Genomic DNA, 20143 nt, shown 5'->3' with positions numbered 1-20143 from the left:
TTTCTTTCTCTGAGGAGGGGAGACATGATAGGAAACAAGATGGGCAGCGGCGCTGGCACAACTGACTTGGGAATGGTATGACGAGACATGACACTGATATGCGCGCAACACCCAAAATGTTAAGACAACATTCAATGGTGTAAAAACCTGCAATGGAGTTTGTCCGCATTGTCTCCGCTCTCCGGGCTCGGCGACAAATGATTTCAGTCGACCAGCCTAGCGTGGCTCCAGCCGCGATGCTGTGCGTAATGTTTTGAACGGTCGGTCAATGCGCAGACTGGTTGGAAATGACTGTTTTTATTGACGTCAGCGTACAGGCTAGCACCCCCCCACACACACACACACACTCCCCCCACTCACATCCTTACAACTGCACCATCTAATGGACATGGGTAAACATTCCAGTCAACCATCTGAGCTTAAAAGTCCCATGACATGGTGCTCTTTGGATGCTTTTATATATACCTTAGTTGTCTCCTAATACTGTAGCTGAAGTCTCTTTTAAATAGGCCTTAGTAGTCTCCTAATACTGTATCTGAAGTCTCTTTTATATAGACCTTAGTGGTCCTCTAATACTGTATCTGAAGTCTCTTTATATAGACCTTAGTGGTCCCCTACTACTGTATCTGAAGTCTCTTTTCTATATACCTTAGTGGTCCCTAATACTGTATCTGAAGTCTCTTTTATATAGACCTTAGTGGTCCTCTAATACTGTATCTGAAGTCTCTTTTATATAGACCTTAGTGGTCCTCTAATACTGTATCTGAAATCTCTTTATATAGACCTTAGTGGTCCTCTAATACTGTATCTGAAGTCTCTTTTAAATAGGCCTTAGTGGTCTCCTAATACTACATCTGAAGTCACTTTTATTTAGACCTTAGTGGTCCCCTAATACTGTATCTGAAGTCTCTTTTAAATAGGCCTTAGTGGTCCCCTAATACTGTATCTGAAGTCTCTTTTAAATAGGCCTTAGTGATCCCCTAATACTGTATCTGAAGTCTCTTTTAAATAGGCCTTAGTGGTCCCCTAATACCATATCTGAAGTCTCTTTCCCAAAATTCAGCCTTGGCACAAAATTACAGCCACTAGAGCCAGTCCCACAATGAGCTTTCCTTAGGATGTGCCTCCTGAGTTTGTAGCTATTGGGGGGGGGGGGGGCCAGCAGGTAGAGGCAGGGGGTGTGGCCTTGACCAACTGCCACTTTGCTTATTTGAAAGCCACGGTGGCTCTCTCTCTTATGGGGTGGGCCAAATTCTCTGGGCGGGCAAAGTAGAGAAAGGGGTTGGAATCTTGCCCCTTATGTCATCCTATGTGATATGTGATTACATATGTGATTCCAGATCAGCCCATTTGAGCTTTCATTTTCTCAGAGACAGAGCAGGGTACCCAGGGCTCAGTATACACCTATTGCCATTTCTAACCACCAGGAGACCATAGGCAGGCTGTGGTAATGCATGCTAAAAAAAAGTTAAACGTCAAAGTGAAATTTTAATTCTACAGGACCTTTAAAACAAGAAAACCGGCCTCCAATCCGAAAAGCAAGGATTGAAAATGCACGTCTTTGCTTTTCCAGTTGTGTTCAGAAGGTCTTGAATGCATCCATGGGTTAGTTACTTGGGTTACAATCCAGGTAGGAGCTCCCACACCTCAAGACCGCCAACATCTTGAGAAGCGTTGTCCTCCATCATGTGAATCACAAACTACACATTAAGCAGTGTTGAAATGAGATCAGAGCACATGACAGAAAAGGAAAGCCAAATATTTAATAAATTATTTCAAATTTATTCTCACTCCTTCAGCAGTGGCAACCTTGTTACAACCAACAGGGGAAAATATTACACTATTAACACCTTCAAAGATACATATCCATCCTCCCAACAGAGATGAAATGACTCGGCCCTGCCTCCTGAAGCATAGTTTTTGACAGGCAGGTGTGTCCTGTGCTGCCGCAGACTGACTAAAGTAAAAGCAGAATGAAAAGCAAAAGCAGTCACTGTATGTTTCACACCAAGTAGGAGATAAGTTTGGTACACTGCTCTGTACAGGGTGACATCTTGAATAATTAAACACCAGTTTAAGATGATGATGATGGCCCAATCGCTTGCTACATTTTGTCATCATGGACCACTTATTTACACTGGAAATTTGCATCCTTCCAGTACCACATCTTTGGATCAGTACCTCGCAAGATAAAGGTACTAAGTTTGGAGAACATCAAAGTTTGGAGTGTGAAGCTGAAACATGAAGTGAGAGAGAAAGAGAGGGATGCCATTGCCTATAATATAATTTCTTAGCTTGGAAGAATCTTCAACTCTTTCCATTTGACCTTGTGTAAAGACCAACATGTCCAGTAAATGGTTAATTAATGCATTTGTTAGTCGGACTTTAAACTTTTTTTCTTAATATCATGGGAATATATTGATTTTACGTGGTAACACTGTTTTCTAATTAAGTTTTGCATAAGCTGATGCTCAATAAGTGCTGTTTTTTTTAGTTCACTCTTCAACTCTAGCATACAATCAAATGAAAATTCTTAACACCTTTTAAGTTATTTTTCTTTTCTGTTTTACACTATAATAGCAATACAATCTATCCACCACAAACTGTCTTTATTAGAGAACCTGCAGGAGCATCGTGGCGTCTTCAGTTCCTCCGTTTTCACATTTAAAGAAAATAAACAACTAATGTCTCGCAGTTAAATAAGTCTGGTTTGAATACGTAGCGCACAGGTTTCCTTTGTACTAATGAATGAAACACTACCACTGTGGTTCAAGCTTCTTCACATTAAAGTACAAGTCTAGTATGATACTGGTCCTGATTTCAACCGAATCCAAACACATTCATGCAGGAATGTGAGGTCAACCAAACAACCAGGAGACTAAACTGTCATAGATGTAGGTGAAATGCAACAGAGATTCAAATTTCTCTTAAAATTCAAGGAGACTAATTACAGTTCTCAGTCTTACGCCAGGAACACTCACACTTGAATGTGAAAAGTGGATCTCTGGCAGGTTGAATATCCCGCTAACTGAAGTTCAACAAACACAAAGAAAGAATGATCATTGCCAAAACACCGTCCTCGAGTATGGCTGTGGACTTTTGTACGGTAAGACTTGATGAGTTGTGATAGCCGAGGCAGGCTTAGCCCTCCTTTCACCTTTTCCTCTTCTTGTTACAGCAGGATGACCCGTAAGGTATTATAGTATCTCCAAGTCTACATGACGAACCTCTGGGTTTCGTTGCTACGGAGAAAAACAACAGGGTTACATACAAATCTGTCTTTGCTGTGCAGATATATTCCAATTAGTAAATATAGGAACAACCCCATAAAATTTAAAAAAAAGAGGCGTTTTTAGGTATCTTCTAGAAAACAATTTGAGCAAGTTTAATATTTCAGAACCTTGAGTTCCTTCTCCAAGCGATCCACCTCGGCCCCCAGGGTGTCAATGATGTTCTCCCCGTGTTTCAGCATGAAGTTCTCCAGCTCCTCGGGGGTCTTCACCTGCTGAATTTCCTGCAGAGAAAAAAAAAAAGCACACGCTTAACTTCAGTCAGTAAAGATACAAGGTAAGCATGTTGGATACAGCAAAAGCCAAGGACACATTGGAGGACAAAAATAGTACATTTTAAGAGATTTAACATCCTAGTTGCAAATTAATTCAAGCTTGGATTTGAAATTCAACTGGACTGTAGCTCAATCAGGAGACAACATATCCAAAGGTCTGCTCTTTAGATAACCTAGCGAGTAGCTATTGTGGCCTGCGTTACTGTATGTTGTAGATCCTTACATCTGCTGTGGGTCATTTATGATTCATTTTAAATAATTATTATACTGTATACTATGGACAAAACCATAACAGTTTTTAATGAATGCTTCTTCCAATGTGATGAATGCAGCAAGGAACCAACATTTAGCAAAGTAAACAGAACATCACTGAAGTGGCTTTTTGTTTAAACCAAAATGTCCCAATAATAATCAGTTGTTGTTATTAAAAGTGACTGTGTAAGCTGCAGTGTAAGGGGCTGTTGTGTGTTTTTTCCTTTTAGACATTTTATTCTCTATTTCTCTACACCCTGCATTGGCTCCTGGTGTGTTTTAGAATAGATTTTATTGTTTGTTTTTAAGGCTTTAAATGGTCTGGACCCAGAGTATGTGTCTGAAATTTTAACTAAGGGAGCACAACCGGTCTTCAAATCAGCGAGTTTTAGAAGTCCCAAGGTCCAGGTATAAATGGTGGGGAGATCAGACTTTTGCAGTTGCTGCCCCAAGACTCTGGAAGAAGTTCCCCTCTGATATTCGCACTATTACAGATGTCGCTCTTTTTAGCTCCAAACTCAAAACGTATGTTTAGTCTGGCTCATAACACGTAGCAGTGGTGTGGCAATGTAATTCTTATGTTTCTTTGTAACTTTTTCTGATTTTACTGTTTTCTATGTTGACTCTTTCTATTGTAAGATAAGTGTTTTACTCTTGGTTTCTGATGTCAAGCACTTTGGATACCTGCTGGTTGCTATAAAGTGCTATATATAATAATAATATATATTGATTGAATGATTTATTTAGGTTGTGACAGAGAGAGAAGGGCTGACATGCAGCAATTATAGTAGGAAAAATGACAAGATTTTGTTCACTCTTTCACAACTTGTTCACTACAATGGCATAAACAAAGCATAAAAACTGGAATTATCCTTTAATGACTGAAAAAACCTTTGTTTTGAATTGATCTGTGATTTATGTGTTCTTAGCAGTTGTTAGCGACAGATGTAGTGTTCAAAAGACATGCTTATTGCATACTAAACACCATAGTAATAACAATTAGTGATCACAAAATATTAAAGAAGAAGGAAACAAAGGGAGTGAAAAAAAAAAACTTGCATTGAGGATTTGGTCAATGTCTTGTTTTTCCAGATAAGACCGTGTCACCACTCGGCCATCAAAGTCAACTTCAGCCTTGAATCGCACTTTGCTCAGTCCCAGATCAGTGGCCTTCACATCGTGGATGGCCCTGATCATGATGAAAACAAAGCAGGAATAAAAAGGATCAAACTTAAAACTTAGTTAGAGAACAAAACATGTTCCAGGATACTTTAGTGAACTTTCGCTAAACGGTGTGTTTCTAACGAGTATGACATAAAATGTAGTCTTGCACTGCCAGACCTACAGTATCACCACAGTGCTGCGGAGGAACGTCTAGCACTTCCACACAACATTCCTGAATAGGAGAAAAACGTAGTTTCGTGTACTGGCATTTTTTTTTTTTAAACCAATCACAATGGTCTTGGGCAGCTCTAAGCACCGGACAGAGCAAATGTTCCTCTGCAAAATAATCTCCGGAAGGAACTTGGTTTTGGTGACGGGCACATTTAAAAGTTGTTTTAATCAAGCACCGGAAAACTCAGATTCGACAAATAGTCACCCTAGCTCTGGATTTACCCCGCAGAGACCTGAGGAGCACTTAACCATAGTCCTCATAAATCAAGTGGAGTTTAGAATGAAAGAATGAAACTGGTTAAAAAACCACAAGGTTTAAGGTTTAACAAGGTTAAATTCCTTAAAGTTACTTGTATGTGCATGTTGTAACAGAGTAATTAAAGTAGATCCCTTTTCACAGCTTGCTTATGAGACGAGATGCATGTTAAATTAGGTAAATTAATGTGATTTGAACTTGAATGTTGTCCCATCGACATCAGTAGCTCTTTAAAGTCACTGTTAGACCATGTGGAACTTGAATGTTGTCCCATCGACATCAGTAGCTCTTTAAAGTCACTGTTAGACCATGTGGACTTGAGTTGGGATTATTTGGATACACATGAATGATTCCTGACCTGGTTCATGTTTCATAGCCATGGAGGTGTGTGCACATAAAGTGGGCCATCTCATTTGCTGACCTTACTGCAGGGTCGTTCTCCAGGAACTCAGTAAGCTTCTGTACACGTTCAGCCTGTATGGAACGACCCAGGAGAGCCTCTGTGTTAGTGTAGATGAGGAAGGCTGAGACGGCGCCCAGCAATGTGCCCACGCAGATCGAACCCATACTGTCATAGAGGGGGTTACCTGGGGTGGCGCAGGTGGAGAGGGACAGAGGAAAAGAAATTAAAAGGGAATCAGTAAAACTTTAGAAGTATGGATCATTGCCAACATTGACAGTGCAGACTGAAGTACAAAAACATGAGAGAAGGATTATCCTGATATGAACTTTATCAATTGAAGAATAATAAATCATAGTACTGGTTGAGAAGATTAAAAGAAGCAATAAAACATGAACTCATTAAATGCATGACTAAGGGCAATAGAATAGATTGAAACTGACTGACTCCAATAATCCATTAATGTCTCTTTGGTTACCTGTAAGTGAGGTGAGGCCCATGCAGCCAGCAGCCATGATGACTCCTAATACAGCCGCAGCATCCTCCAGCAGCACTACATTAGTACTGGGGTCTCGACTCTGCATAACTGCACACATAAAAACAACGCGAGACCACAATTACATCCAAATTTTCAAGAGCTTTGTATCCACATTGCACCAAGTCTGGATTTATCAACATTATTATTATCAACAACATTTGTTGTCAGATATATGTCTTTGGTGGAATTATGGTTGATAAATGATCTGATTTACGTCTTTCCTTCCCAATATGCAAATCAACTCGGACTGAAAGACAGTGTCTGCATACAATGACAGGAAACACCTGCTTTCTTTTACTCCAGAGGTAAGATTCCTTCATTTCAAACTGACGGCAGATGTACTTGGTCGTCCAGGCACCCTTTCTTGCTCTCTCCTGGCTCTCAGTGCCCCACTTCACGCATTTGGATCTGGATCTCCGTCATCAGGGATTCAAACTCTCCTCTTCCTCTGTGTGCTTGTTTCATTCTCCGATCTGTGTGAATGATGCGCTTCAGTTTTGCGTCCTGTGCATTTGTGGTTGTCTGCTTTCCAGGCAACATGATGGTGAAGAGGTCCTGTGGCTTGGGTTCTGTTTGGCGACACCTGGAAGCTGCATAACATCCTCCTGGGTCCATTTTCTTCCCATATGTTGCCACTCTATGTATAAATGTTCTCATCCTGGTTGTCTATACTGTAATTTTATTGTGCTGGTTATTTTGTACGTACAACAGGGCAAAGTAAATTGCTGCCTGATCAATATAGAGTCATTGTAATGCCAGATGTAAATGGCATTCAAAGCATCATCAATTAATATGAAAAATATTTCCGCCGTACATACCATATTCATAAAAAGACACTCCATGAAGATGGGCGCTCCTCTTTATCTCATTTATGGCTACTAGTAATGTGGCTGAGAAAGGCAAACAGAAAGAGATGTTTCAGTATAAAATTATACTTTATGTCCAAATGTCATGATCAAAAAACTTCATTTTAATAAACAACCTCCTTCAGACACCAGAGAGCCTGCCAGAATACAGTAAGCCTGTAACACAGAGAAGTGACGTGTTGGGTCATTATTTTCCTTGATATATCTTATATATCTCATATATCATACAGACACAAGTCCACCTAGACACTCACCCATAACAAAGATTCAATGGGCTGTGGGTGCAGCAATCCCATGATGCCATGGTACCAGGAGAGGCCTGCTCCCATCATAAAAATGCCCACTCCGCTGATGAGAGAGGCAATGTAGCGCATGTTGGAGAAGCCATACCTGGAAAAGACGTAGGGCCTCTATTACAGTTGAGTGTATCATTTGAACAAAACCAGGATAGGTTCTCTTACCCATCAACAACAATTATATACCTTCCCTCTGCAAAAACGCTGTTTGCAAAAGGATAACTTCTTAAAATTTTAAATGTGTAAACTTCAACCTATACTTCTACTCTTGTTATAATGACCTATTTTCCTTTGGCGACAGCTCATGTTCCTCTCATAATCATCTTTTTTTTTTTTAACAGTACAGTAAGGTGTGGTGCTTACGGGTGCCCAGCATCAGGGTTGCGGACAGATTGGCTGATACCCAGGGCGAGCAGTGCCTGGTTGCAGGTGTCGGCCAGAGAGTGGATGGCCTCTGAGAACATGCTAGCTGATCCAGTGTAGACCCAAGCCAGCAGCTTGAAGATGAAATTCAGCCCATTGCTGAGGACAAGGAAAAATAAGTAGATTAAGCACTCAAAGGGCATTGAAAACATCAACACTATAATTTAATGGTTAACAGTAGTTATGACTTTGGTGGTCTACAGATTTAATAAAAAGTTGGTGCTGGACAGAAAAACAGTTATCTATGTGATAAGGTGGCTGTTAAAGGACAATTCCGGCGCAAAATGAACCTAAGGGTTAATAACACATGTACCGACTCGATCGTGAAGGACACATTTTGCTGTTCATGTGACTGCACATGTCCTGTAATGCAATCATCCTAATCCAATAGGCCACATGATCTCATGCCCATGCAGTTTCCAATACAATTTTCACATCTTTGAGAATTTGTTTTGAGTGTCAAAACTCTCCAGTGCCGGGGGTTTTCTTCTTTTTTTAGAATAAAAGCTATAATGAACGTAGGCCTACTGTCTCCAAAACGTTACACTCTGATATTCACCCGACATACTGACATACTGCTAGGAACAGACTCGTGGTTCTTCTCTAATCCAATACCTCCCACTGTGTGCGCTACAACTCAGCAAAGTAACTGAGAACAGAAAGACTTCACAGCGAAACCAAACAAGGGCGAGAGTATTAAAACTTACATGCAAATAGCGACCATGACCACCTTCCCCGGTCCTTGTAGGAAAGTTGTCCTCTGGCCTGATCGAGGCTTTGTGGAACAAGGAAAAACAACTATAGTGAAATGTAGCAACCGACCTTTGATGTAATATACACTTGACTGGTAAGGTCCAGCTATGTCGTCATAACAGACTTATACAGTTAATGTTATCTCGTGAAAAATACTGTGAGAACACAAGGAGGAGTAACAAGCCAGCAGAGAATAGAATACACCATGCCATACCAGAACAGTGTAGATCCGTATAGTAAGTCATCAAAATAACATTACTGAACTTCATAAATGACAACAGATAATGACATTAATATCTACGTAGAGGTAGTGACCTCTGTAAGTGAGAAAAAGGTCACACAAATACATCACTAATGTCCATTCTTATCCCTTTCACACATAAAACATTTCGGAATTAATCACATTATCCAACTAAATGACAGAATAAAAGAGCTCACCTTAGTGTTTCCCCAAAAGTCTTTGTATTCCTTTAACAACTGTTGATTCCTAAAAATACCTGGAGGTCAACAAATAAGAGATACAAATAATAACGAGATGTCCAACAGACAAAATAACCAATTAACAGATGTTAAACAATAAGGGTAGCTATACAAATATTCACAAAAGGTCTGTATTTTGCATTAAAGAAACGCCCCCATAGCTTAGCATAAAGAATAGAAACGGGGAGACAGCTAGCCTGGCTCCATCCAAAAGTAACAAAATCTGCCTACCAGGATCTCTAAAGCTCACAAATTATCATGCCATATCTTGTTTATTTTTTACAAAAACTGAAGTATAAAAAAAGACAGTTCTGACTTTTACAAAAGGGTATGTGTTGGACTATTTCACGAGCAGGGACACCCTGAAGCTTGTCACCTTGTAACTGGTCAGAGGTAAGAAAGAGTACACTGAAAAATCTGTGTTTTTATTAGACTTGGATTTTGAATGGGAACGAAATATTACATGTTGAACTTTGGCTTTGAGACAAAAAGCATTATTTACATTATTATTACACGTTCACAGAGGGACAACTAAAAAATAAACCTACTTTCTTCAAACTCTCTCTCCACTTCTTTCCTAAGATTTCTCTCTCGGGCTAGAGCTTCATGGCTTCCCCATACTTCTAGTGCTCTAACAGTGACAGAAAGAAAGAAAAAATGAATCACAAAACGAGAGACACATGAATGAAAATTGGTGGTTTGAGCAATAATTTGCTGGAGTACACATAGTGTTTATATTCTTTAGATTTTTTGAGGTGTAAAGCAAAAAGGTGGAGAACTAACTTGGCCTCCACATCTGACCGCAAAAAGACGGTGAAAGCCTCCGTGTCGTCGTGAGGGCTGCGTCTTCTGATCTTTCGAAGCTTTTCCAGATCACTTTGAACACATACAGACACACAAGGGGGAAGGGGGGGAAGAAAAAGATTTAGGAAGACCTGGGTGAAACGATGTTAGGCAGTCTTATATTTGCTAATGACAACAGCATGTTTGCTTATTAACTCAAAAGAATGTGTGTTCGGGTCTGCCTGCATCTCAGCTAGCACTGACCACGGTTACACTGAACAGATAAGCATTCAATTCAGCTTTAGGCGCAGTGAATATATACCAAATAAATGAAATGTAACACAATTTGTTCAGGAAACTGGGGTTACCTTGGTTTGAGGCAGAATTCATTCATGGCTCTGACTGCTGTGATAAAGTTGTTCTGAGTGTACTTGGTTCCATATTCTCTTTTCTTCAGGACTGCTCGAACTGCATATGACAGAGGGAAATTATGATACAGGGTTTTATCTACTTTCATTAGTCCTCATGCTTGTGCAAGTCATCAAATCACACCCACATTCTGAAGATGCTAACAATATAGGTAACTCAAGAGTAAGGCAGTGAGTTTCATGTGAAGCATACACAAATATTGTTACCTTTCACTTGAATTGTCTCAGCTTTAGTCAGTCCCTGAGGTGTTGCACCTATGAGAGCAAAGATTGAAATGTAATCAAAGAAGTAAAGTAAAGTGAAATTCTTCTGGAAGACTTTGGAATTTTCCTAAACATCTACACTTACCAGAAACATTTTCCGGTGCTAATGTTGACAGGGCATGCAATAAACAACAGTTTTAGCAGTTAAAAAAAATACACAATATGTTAATGTACACAATGCAGAGCCACACAAAATGACAAGAACAGACGAACAGCAAACATCTCAACAACTTCTGAATCTTTGGTATTCTGAAACATTAAAGTTAGTCAGCTGGTGAACCTGGGGTGGCTTTTGCAGCAGCAGACAGGACCTTTTCTGCTGTTGGAGCATCACCTGATGCCGATTTTGGGGGACCATCTTTACTGTTGCCAGAGGTAGAGTAGTACTGCACCTTGCCCAGCCCTAGAGAAGCAACACGGCAGTCTGGGAGGCTGAAACACACATTATGTATGCCTCCACGCTTCAAACCTGTGAGACAGAACGTATGATAAACGTTTCTTCAGTTGTACTGCATTGTAAACTATGGTTCAAGAGAAAACACAGCAGTACTAGCCATAATGTGTAATGAGTCCTCACCGTAGTACAGCTGGGGGATCCTCGGGGACCGTTGTGACAGGGGTGCCCTGTGTTGAAAGGAGAGCCTGCAGAAGATATGCCATGGTCTGTGGGCCAGGCTGGGGAACATCCTCGCTGTAGCGGGGCTTGGTACCGAAGGGCAGGAACTTGCTATGCGGAGTCACAGATAGCACGGTCACTGTGGTGTTAGCTTGTCAACTGAACAGATTAACGGCAAGACATTGCCCCTCAACACCTGACAGTTTCATCAAGCAGTAACGTTAGCATCGCTATGAAACAAACTAAAGTGTTAAACACAAGTGGCATTGGTGGCTAACTGAAATGCTTGTCATTAATAATCGGTTGAATGGTCAACTATCTTTGCCGTACTGACGCTGCTGCAGCGCCACCAACACCGACTAGCTAGCACCGTGAGCTAACATCGTTAGCCACCGTAAGTAACAAGTACTGTGTAACATTTTGTGTACTCAGAAACAACTACAACTGAACAGCGAATACATTTAGATAAGGTCATTTAAGAAAGACAATACCTTTCTATTGGGATGTTTATTCTGCATAGTCTGTATCCATTTTAGAATATATGACCAAACTTTGGAGGAGGGTCTGGCAAAGCGAGACTAAACTACCGGTAATGGTAACACTGCAAACAACACACACGCACAGTGACCTGTGACACAAAAGTGACGTTGTCTGTCTTCTCGCGAGAGCACATTCAGTTTAAGTTTTTTATTTATTTATTTTTTTCCACTGTGTTTTAAGAACCAAGAGCATCCCCGACGTAGCCTTCATAAACAGCCCAACACTAAATTAGTCTTAATTGCCTTTTCTTTTTAATGTATTTTATAATGTTGCCATATTGATGCAGTTCTTCATAAAAATGTGTCCAGTGTTTGGTTTGCAGTCTGCCCATTTCTTCTTGCGAATATGGCATTTCCTCAATAATAAAATTAACAGTACAAAAAAAAAAATCATTAAAAAAGATCTTTCCCCATCTCCTGACCTTCTAAACATATAAGAATGTATTCATCCTGAAATTGAATTGTTTTCCCAGTTTTCTTCTTACGAAATGTTTAACATTAACCACAAATATCCTGGTATACGTAGTGTTAAAATAAATAGTTTGTTTTTCTTCTTAGTTCTCAGAAAGTACAAGAATATTCAGTGTGAAGTGTGAATCTCTATAATGTCTTTTTTGCTGGAAACCTTTTAACTTTGTTTTGACAGAATTTGTCTACAACTATGCAAATTTCCTGCCATCTCATTTCTCCATAATCCAGTCCTGCAATAACCGCTGTGCAAACTAGGCCATCCATGTTCCCCGTCATCCTCATGGTGCTGTTTACATCCAACTGTTTCATATACAGTTTAGAAGAAAATATTAATTTGATTAAAATATGTTGTGTTAAAGTACCTAGTGTTGGAAGATTGTTCAGTTATGTAGGCTAAAACAGGTCATATGTATTACATGAGTCTTGCATTTTACATCTTACTGTAGTAAAATTTTAGAAGTGCCTAAAGTAAAAATACCTCATTGTGCAGCAGAATGGCCTCTATGTATATCAAATATTAACATCAAAATATTGTATTGTTGTGTAAATGGTTGACAAAGTACATTTAGATTACTTTGTTATGTTGGGAAGTTCAATCTATAATGCATCATATTTTAATAAAGATATTTTTGTTATGTTTTATCTTTTGAACTGTTTGAGTAGAAGTAAAGAAAGAATCAGAAAAAGGAAGGAAAAGTACCTCAAAATTGTACATGCAGTACTTAAATAAATGGATTTAGTTACTTATCACCACTACAATATTCCAAATAAATTAATTTTCACTATTTTCATATGGAAATAGATCTACCACACTAGCACATCTGGAGAATATGCAACCAGTTTGCTTTACTGCACTACGCAACACGAAACATCTGGGTAGTAAAAAGCAGGGTTATTATTCAGCCTTTTTTAGCTATGAAATAGTGTGCTAGTTGTCTTAAATGTAGCATTGTCATCATACAATTTTACCTTGGAAGCTAGGAATACTTTGACTAAATATGTCCTCCATAGAATACATAGATTACCTCTGTCCAAATTGAGAAGTACCTCATTAATTGCTCAACCCATTGTGTTGCAACACAGCACAATAAAAAATAAAAAATTAAAATAAAGACTTAGTCAGTGAATGGAAAAAAAGGGAATCACAACAGTTAAGAAAAAAAATCATGCATGTTTATTGAAACTCTAAAACAGTACAGTCGATATATATTATGACCTTGGAGTAAATAGGTGCCTTAAGGAGCAGCAGTGTTTGTCATATTCATCAAACAAATAACTGACAAATCAAACACATACACTAGGGGAGAGTCTTTTTGATTTCCCATGCAATCACTCGACATCAAAACCTGCCGATCCATCCCTTCCATTGTTACAATCATTAAAATAGAATCCAGAATATTCTATCAATATTCAAGACCCATAGTACAGTTTAAGAAGGCCTAACTCAGTCTTGGTCCATTTAGGTAAAAATTAGAGAAGATGAAACACTGTGCACAAATAAGGTCACTTAAATGAGGGAAAATGGAAGTATGCAGTTTTAGAAAGCAAGTCGTCAAGCTGATGCGAGAGTGGTACAGAGGAGCGACTCTGTCCTGGTATGCTTGTGTGGGTTGCAAGTTGTCTTGCAAAAGGGGGGAGTTTGTGATTGCATTAACGCATTGTGACAAACTCCTCAGACGAGGTGGGGTGAATGGCAACAGTCTTGTCAAAGTCTGCTTTGGTAGCACCCATTTTGATGGCCACAGCGAATCCCTGCAGCATCTCATCACAGCCCAGGCCCTGCATGTGCAGACCCACCACCTGGGGATAAGAGACAAGTCCATCTTTGATAATGACTGCAGTTGTTGATGTTCACATGAGCCAAAAACAGGGGCACATTGGGCAAGATGCAAAAATAGATGCACTGTCATTCAAAAACAGAATACACATAAACCGAGTTGGTCCAGGGAGCAAGTAATACGTTAAAAAATCGGCCATATTTGTAAGGCTTTTTATTATTGTGATCCACTTGAGTGCCTGGAATAAGGTTTGTTGACCACACACTACCCAAGGACAAAGTCATGCAGGTTTCTTTTGGTTTAGAGATGATTTATGATCAATTTATGTACATTTACTTTTTTAGCAGGGTTTAGGGTTTATATTAGATGTAGAGATAGAGCAAGTCTAAAGCCATCTAGACCTGATAAAAATCTCTCAGCGTTGGCTATGCCATTGTTTTACTGTGGGGAAAGCGGTGGAGACAACTCTGAGGAAGCGCTACCCTCGGCATAGTGCGTTGCACGAAACTGCCACCGAGTGATGCGCTCAAAGTTCAAATTATTTCAACTTTGACCTCGGTGCCGTTGACCTTTCAAGGCACAAACAAAGCCAGAAGCTATGACAACGTAAACCTGCGCTGCACTTTTATATGCTATATGTTATATGTTTTGCGTCCTACCTCACGGTTTTAACTCTGATCATAACTTTTGATTATTATTATCATCCGTTACAACAATTTAAATGACATTAGAAAGTCAGAAGAATAATTACTGATCTATCAAAGTATTGATGATATTTGATCGAAACTGTAAATAGCAGATGACTCCTACCTTCTCCTCCTTGCCCTCACACACCAGCTTCATGATGCACTGACTTTTCCTGCTCGTGATGGCGTGATACATCGGAGTGAAAGAAGTCTTGTAGATCTTCACGTTCTCCTTTCCTCTAGATTTAATGGCCTCCTCTGTGACAAACACAAATTAGCCATTGTAATTCTTGTCCTGTTGAGTACTACAAAAGGATTAAAAAAAACAAAAAAAAGGCAATTTTAATCCATCAAAAGTTTAACTTTGATTTTGAAAACTACTGCTCACCTTCTGTGAGGCCCACGGTTGCGATGGGTGGGTGGCTGAACACCACCGTCGGGATACTTGAGTAGTCCAACTTGGAGTCCTTCTTGCCCTCAAACAGTCTGTGTGCCAGCTTTCTGCCTGCAGCAATGGCAACTGCCCCGACACACAACATTACATCAGAGCACAACTCTGCCTCTGTAAACGTCCTGAGAAAACATTTTAGTGGCCCACAAAGAATAAAAACGCCAAAGTGGCTCATTTAATGGTTTTCTTATTAAAATATCATTGTCTTGTATACTTACAACTGTACACAACACAACTTGACAAAAATGTGCTTCGTGTGCTATGTTCACAAGTAACAGTATTAGATGGAGGGAGGACACTTCCTGGCAGTTTCAGAGCAGATATTTGGAGCTTTTAGTTTTTAAAAGTCATTTCATTTCATGCAGTTCTTGCCTCTAATAGACACTAAATAAAGTCCTTAACTGTTTATAAAAGGTGACTAAAGTTCAACTGAAGACCTCTAAAAATGTCTCCTTTTTTACCCTACTAATAATAAAACACCTTTTAGGCATAAAAACCAAAATGTGTAGATATTAAAAATGGATAGAAAATACCACTGAAACATTTAATTTATCAGCCTTTAAATGCCCATACTGGGCAAGCTCAAATGTAAACATGACTGTATAGTTTTTGTAAGCAACCTCCACAAAATGATTTGAGTTAATACCTACCAGGTGTGAGAAGAGCTTTGCCACAAACGTCCCCTACAGCGTAGATCCCGGGTCTGCTGGTGTTCTGAAACTCATCCACAAGGATATGGCCCTTTTCATCTGTATCCACACCCTGCAAACAGAGAGGAACATCTTAAAGGAAAGATACATTGTGTATGCCTGGGTGCTGGTATATACACACATACAAATACACTTCATTATTTGTTTTCTATATCAAAATGGTGAACATAATTGTACAATCACAATCTTAAACTTTGTACAATCTGCAAAAACACCAGTAAAAAGTTTGCAAAAAAAATGTTTCGGCTATTTCTGTTCTCTCCCTCACTAATCCCAAGCTGCTGAACTACAGAGTGTGTGCATTTGTAACGAACTTTAAGGAGTGAGCAACAGAAACCGTTTCTGTATAAAGCAAGAAACAACAATGACCGAAAACCTCGAGAATACACAGAGCAGGGGCAACCACAAACTCACTGTTTAACAATATCATGTGTTTCAACCAAGACTGATCCCTGCAAACTACTAACTTCACTTAGTTTGATACTTTCTACATGGAAGTTAGTGGTTGAACTGTTGTGGTGACATTTCACTCACATTCTCCTTCATATTACAGGTTAGACAATAAAAATAGAAGCCAGAATGTGTGGTATTAGTTAGATAAAAATGTCTATTAAACGTTCCCTTCAATAGGCAAACTGATAGCTCTCTTTCACTAAGCTACTGTATGGTGAAGTACCTTGAATAGAAAAATAACAATAATAACTTCCCCATTAATCAGTTATTAAGTTGCCTGTTATCCTGAGCTAACAAACATTTTACTCTTCACCTCTAAAGAAACAACGTAACAAAGACTGCTAAGTATGTTGTCTGTCTCGTTACCGGATTATCCCTAATCGCCGATTTAAAATGATCCCATGCCTGGTTTATTTTGGGCTCTATTTTTTTTTTTTAAATATAAAAATGTGTTACACTATGAAACCTTTTATCCAATAGTGTGTTATTGGATTTAGTTCTTTCTTCTTTCAAAAGCTGCTACTTCAAAAGTAAGTAAGTAAAATTTATTTGTATAGCACTTTTCTCAGATGAAGATCACAAAGTGCTTCACAACAAAAGGAAGCATTAACAACTCTCATAAATACAAAGCATCACAAAAACAAAACAAAAAGAATAACACGTACACATAAGACAAGCCTAACCACCCTACAATCTAGTTAAAAGCCTCTTTAAAAAGCAGAGTTTTCAACTGAGTTTTAAAGTTTTCCACACAATCTAAGCAGCGCATGGAAGGAGGTATCTGCGGTGTTGCTATAATCCACGAGGACAGTTAAGCAGCCAGGATGAGGGTGACACGAGGAAATCTGTACAGAGCCAAACACTAATTAATTCCCTTTGCAAACAGACAGTGGTGATACGCTGTAGTTACCCGTCTTAAATGCACTGTTACTATTTTATTGATGGGTGTTTTGCACTCTTTCCAGCTGCAAAATGAATTGCCTCAATAAGAAGAATAAATAGTCAATTCTTTTAGGATCACCTGACTGTTTTACCACTAAAGATGTAAATGTTTCCTCTGCACATTTCAGCATCTAGTTTACAGTAGACATTATGTGGTAGACTGTTACCATCTCGCCAATGTTCAGTCCAGAAGTGTTTGGCTGCCTGCCGATGGCCCAGAGAAGGCAGTCCACTTCCTGGATGGTGCCGATCTTCTCCTCGTCGTTCTTCTTCTCGGGGTCTTGGGTGACAATCGTCACCTCCAGTCCCTTGTCGGTTTTACGAACAGACCTCACCTGGGAATTCTTCCACAAATCCACACCAGAGTTTTGCAGTTCTTTAGTGCAGTTTGTGCTTATGAAGCTGTCAAAGTTCCTCAAAACCTACAGAGAAAATATGAGAGCACACAGCATTACAATTCTTGCATGGCTGCACACTTATGAACATCATCATTTAGTATTTAGTAGCGAGTCTATGGGTTTCTTACTCCAGTCTGTCGAACAATGAGGGATGTTTTGGACCCCAGGGCGGAAAGGATGCCGGCCATCTCCACTGCAATGTAACCTGCACCCACAATCACACTGCGCCTGTTGGGAAAACAGAACTTTGAAATTATAAGCACAAACTTTAAACATGGTATAAACAATGAAGAGATTATACGATAAGCTTACTTTGGCAGAGTTTCAAGTTCAAAAAAGCCATCACTGGTAATGCCAAGACTTCCCCCTGAAGTTATCAACAAAACACATTTCAACCAATTTTTTCAATTTTATTTAAGTCATCTTTTAATTAACAGATTTAATAAAACTAACTTTTCCAAGTCAAATCTAAGTACAGTATGTCTTACCTGGAACTTCCGAATCACTCATAACAGTAGGCTGCCCTCCAGTGGCGATGAGGATATGGGGGGCTGTATATTTCTTTCCATTTACCTCCACAGTCGGCTCAGAATCATTTGTAAACCTGGCCTGACCGTGAATAGTTTGGACTTTAGCCTGGAATGGATCAGATGTCATTATTAAAAAATACTGAAGACATGACAAGTAAATATAAACGTATACAGGAAAGAACAACAAACACACTGAAATAATAAAGATGTGAAATGTTAAACATGAACTTACTTTGTCAAGATTGTTGCGATAAATACGATTTAGGTGACCAACATAAGCATCCCTTTTGGCCTTGAGAGCTCTGCAAACAGGAAATGATCAAAGATAAGAGGTGCTTTGTTTTTTTTAGCCACATTTCCACGAGGAAGGCATGCATTCCAATGACGCATGCATCTCAAACACTTCTTAAAAATCATACATAAAAAAAAAAGAAAAAAAAGGAACGTACACTTAAATAAATGCTCTAAAATACCCATACATCCAAGCATAATTTTAAGGGGACAGGCCCAGATCTGAGTATTTTGGGACTGGGTTTTGTTAAAAGAAATTCAATACTTCTACCGATACCAATACCGGGATTTGGATACCAGTTCCTCAACGTTCCTTTTTTCAATACCAAATTTATAGGACAAAAAAGAAATTACAACATTACGGCACAAATCTTTTTGTTTACATTCAGCTCTACGTGAGCCCAGTCTCTGTGCGTAATGTAGAGTTTTTCCTGCCTACCTCTACGATGTGTAACTCTAAACAGCCAATCTGTTGTTGATTGAATTTACACTTTATGAAAACTAATGTATTTTCTGTGTTGTACGCAAAGATTGTGCACATATTTAATATATACTGTATATACTGAGCTTTTCAATAATGTATTGAGAGTTGGACACACTTTGACATTACTCTTTGCAGGCTTACTTAAAAGGACTGCCCAGCCCTGACCTACGTTAATGTTTTTTTTCATTATCCCTGACTAACTGTGGTGTGCTGGGGGGGCAGCATATCAAAGAAGGACACCCACAGGCTGGATAAACTGATCAGGCGGGCCGGCTCTGTGGTCGGCATGAAGCTGGACTCACTGGTGACGGTGGCAGAGAGGAGGACATTGGACAAACTGCTGGACATTACTGAAAATGCCAGCCACCCCCTGCACACCGTCATCAGCACCCAGAGGAGCCGGTTCAGTGGAAGGCTGCTCCTTCCCAAGTACCGGACCAACAGACTCAAGGACTCCTTTGTCCCTCATGCCATTAGACTATACAACTCCTCACTAGGGGGGAGGAGGAAATAGGGCAGAGAGGACAATACATACATACATACATACATACATTTATACAGACATACATACACACAGTACACGTACATACATACATACACACACACACACACACAGTACACATACATACATACATACATACACACAGTACATGCACATCCATACACACAGTACACATACATACATACAGTACACATACATACATACATCCATACACACAGTACACGCACATCCATACACACAGTACACGCACATCCATACATACATACATACATACACACAGTACACGCACATCCATACACACAGTACACATACATACATGCACATCCATACACACAGTACACATACATACACACAGTACACATACATACATACACACACACAGTACACATACAGACATACATACACGCACACCTGGACTTAAATTCACACCTAGTCACTTTATCACTTCAATACTGGACTCAACACTGACACTTTAATAATAATTTATGGTCTTTTCTTTGTTTATTTGACAAATGTTCTTATTGTTATTTTGTGTTCTTTATACTGTCTTTTTTATCTATTTTTTAATTTATTTTTCTCTTGCTAAAACTGCT

General features: G+C 39.4%; 2 protein-coding genes across 7 annotated transcripts in view; both read right to left on the bottom strand.

The window, feature by feature from the left end:
- Nucleotides 1-1761: 1761 nt before the first annotated feature.
- Nucleotides 1762-11957, bottom strand: slc30a9 (solute carrier family 30 member 9). Of its 4 annotated transcripts, none has more exons than XR_004333844.1 (20): nucleotides 11807-11957; nucleotides 11277-11426; nucleotides 10980-11168; nucleotides 10785-10802; nucleotides 10643-10690; nucleotides 10376-10475; nucleotides 10008-10100; nucleotides 9773-9855; nucleotides 9183-9241; nucleotides 8699-8766; nucleotides 7932-8090; nucleotides 7527-7662; nucleotides 7389-7428; nucleotides 7225-7296; nucleotides 6347-6454; nucleotides 5890-6055; nucleotides 4877-5006; nucleotides 3401-3514; nucleotides 3138-3242; nucleotides 1762-2181 (listed from the first exon to the last, which is right to left on the bottom strand). XR_004333844.1 is itself a non-coding variant. In XM_032528047.1 (20 exons), exons 3-20 carry the CDS (start codon nucleotides 11383-11385, stop codon nucleotides 3198-3200), a joined length of 1737 nt encoding a protein of 578 aa, XP_032383938.1. In that variant the 5' UTR covers nucleotides 11386-11407; nucleotides 11438-11474; nucleotides 11807-11933; the 3' UTR covers nucleotides 2375-3197. The 4 variants fall into 4 exon arrangements, 3 of the variants coding, with proteins under 3 accessions (XP_032383938.1, XP_032383937.1, XP_032383939.1); XM_032528047.1 differs by lacking the exon at nucleotides 1762-2181 and adding an exon at nucleotides 11438-11474 and having other exon boundaries at nucleotides 2375-3242; nucleotides 11277-11407; nucleotides 11807-11933; XM_032528046.1 differs by lacking the exon at nucleotides 1762-2181 and having other exon boundaries at nucleotides 2375-3242.
- A 1519-nt stretch (nucleotides 11958-13476) lies between these two features.
- The window catches only part of gsr (glutathione reductase), a 9293-nt gene continuing 2626 nt past the window's right edge, over nucleotides 13477-20143 (bottom strand). For all 3 annotated transcript variants that reach the window (XM_032527781.1, XM_032527780.1, XM_032527782.1), the window contains 9 exons: nucleotides 18506-18575; nucleotides 18232-18379; nucleotides 18056-18110; nucleotides 17872-17971; nucleotides 17513-17767; nucleotides 15891-16002; nucleotides 15178-15309; nucleotides 14914-15047; nucleotides 13477-14125 (listed from right to left, as the gene is read on the bottom strand). In XM_032527781.1, the coding sequence (XP_032383672.1) occupies nucleotides 13976-14125; nucleotides 14914-15047; nucleotides 15178-15309; nucleotides 15891-16002; nucleotides 17513-17767; nucleotides 17872-17971; nucleotides 18056-18110; nucleotides 18232-18379; nucleotides 18506-18575 (1156 nt within the window). In that variant the 3' untranslated portion in view covers nucleotides 13477-13975. The remainder of the gene's footprint in view (nucleotides 14126-14913; nucleotides 15048-15177; nucleotides 15310-15890; nucleotides 16003-17512; nucleotides 17768-17871; nucleotides 17972-18055; nucleotides 18111-18231; nucleotides 18380-18505; nucleotides 18576-20143) is intronic.

This window comes from Etheostoma spectabile, chromosome 10, assembly GCF_008692095.1.
Source record: "Etheostoma spectabile isolate EspeVRDwgs_2016 chromosome 10, UIUC_Espe_1.0, whole genome shotgun sequence".
Lineage (NCBI taxonomy): Eukaryota > Metazoa > Chordata > Actinopteri > Perciformes > Percidae > Etheostoma > Etheostoma spectabile.
The sequence above is the reverse complement of the archived record's forward strand: the minus strand, read 5'-3'. Positions and strand labels throughout refer to the sequence as shown.

What these genes read in the sequence shown, in the direction of transcription:
- slc30a9 (XM_032528046.1), bottom strand. Translation starts at nt 11,385, where the DNA reads ATGTTCCCCAGCCTGGCCCACAGACCATGGCATATCTTCTGCAGGCTC. An exon ending in GATCCCCCAGCTGTACTACG is followed by an intron (nt 11,169 to 11,276) that starts GTGAGGACTCAT and finishes TCTGTCTCACAG; the next exon opens with GTTTGAAGCGTGGAGGCATA. An exon ending in AACCCTGATGCTGGGCACCC is followed by an intron (nt 7,663 to 7,931) that starts GTAAGCACCACA and finishes CGTCTTTTCCAG; the next exon opens with GTATGGCTTCTCCAACATGC.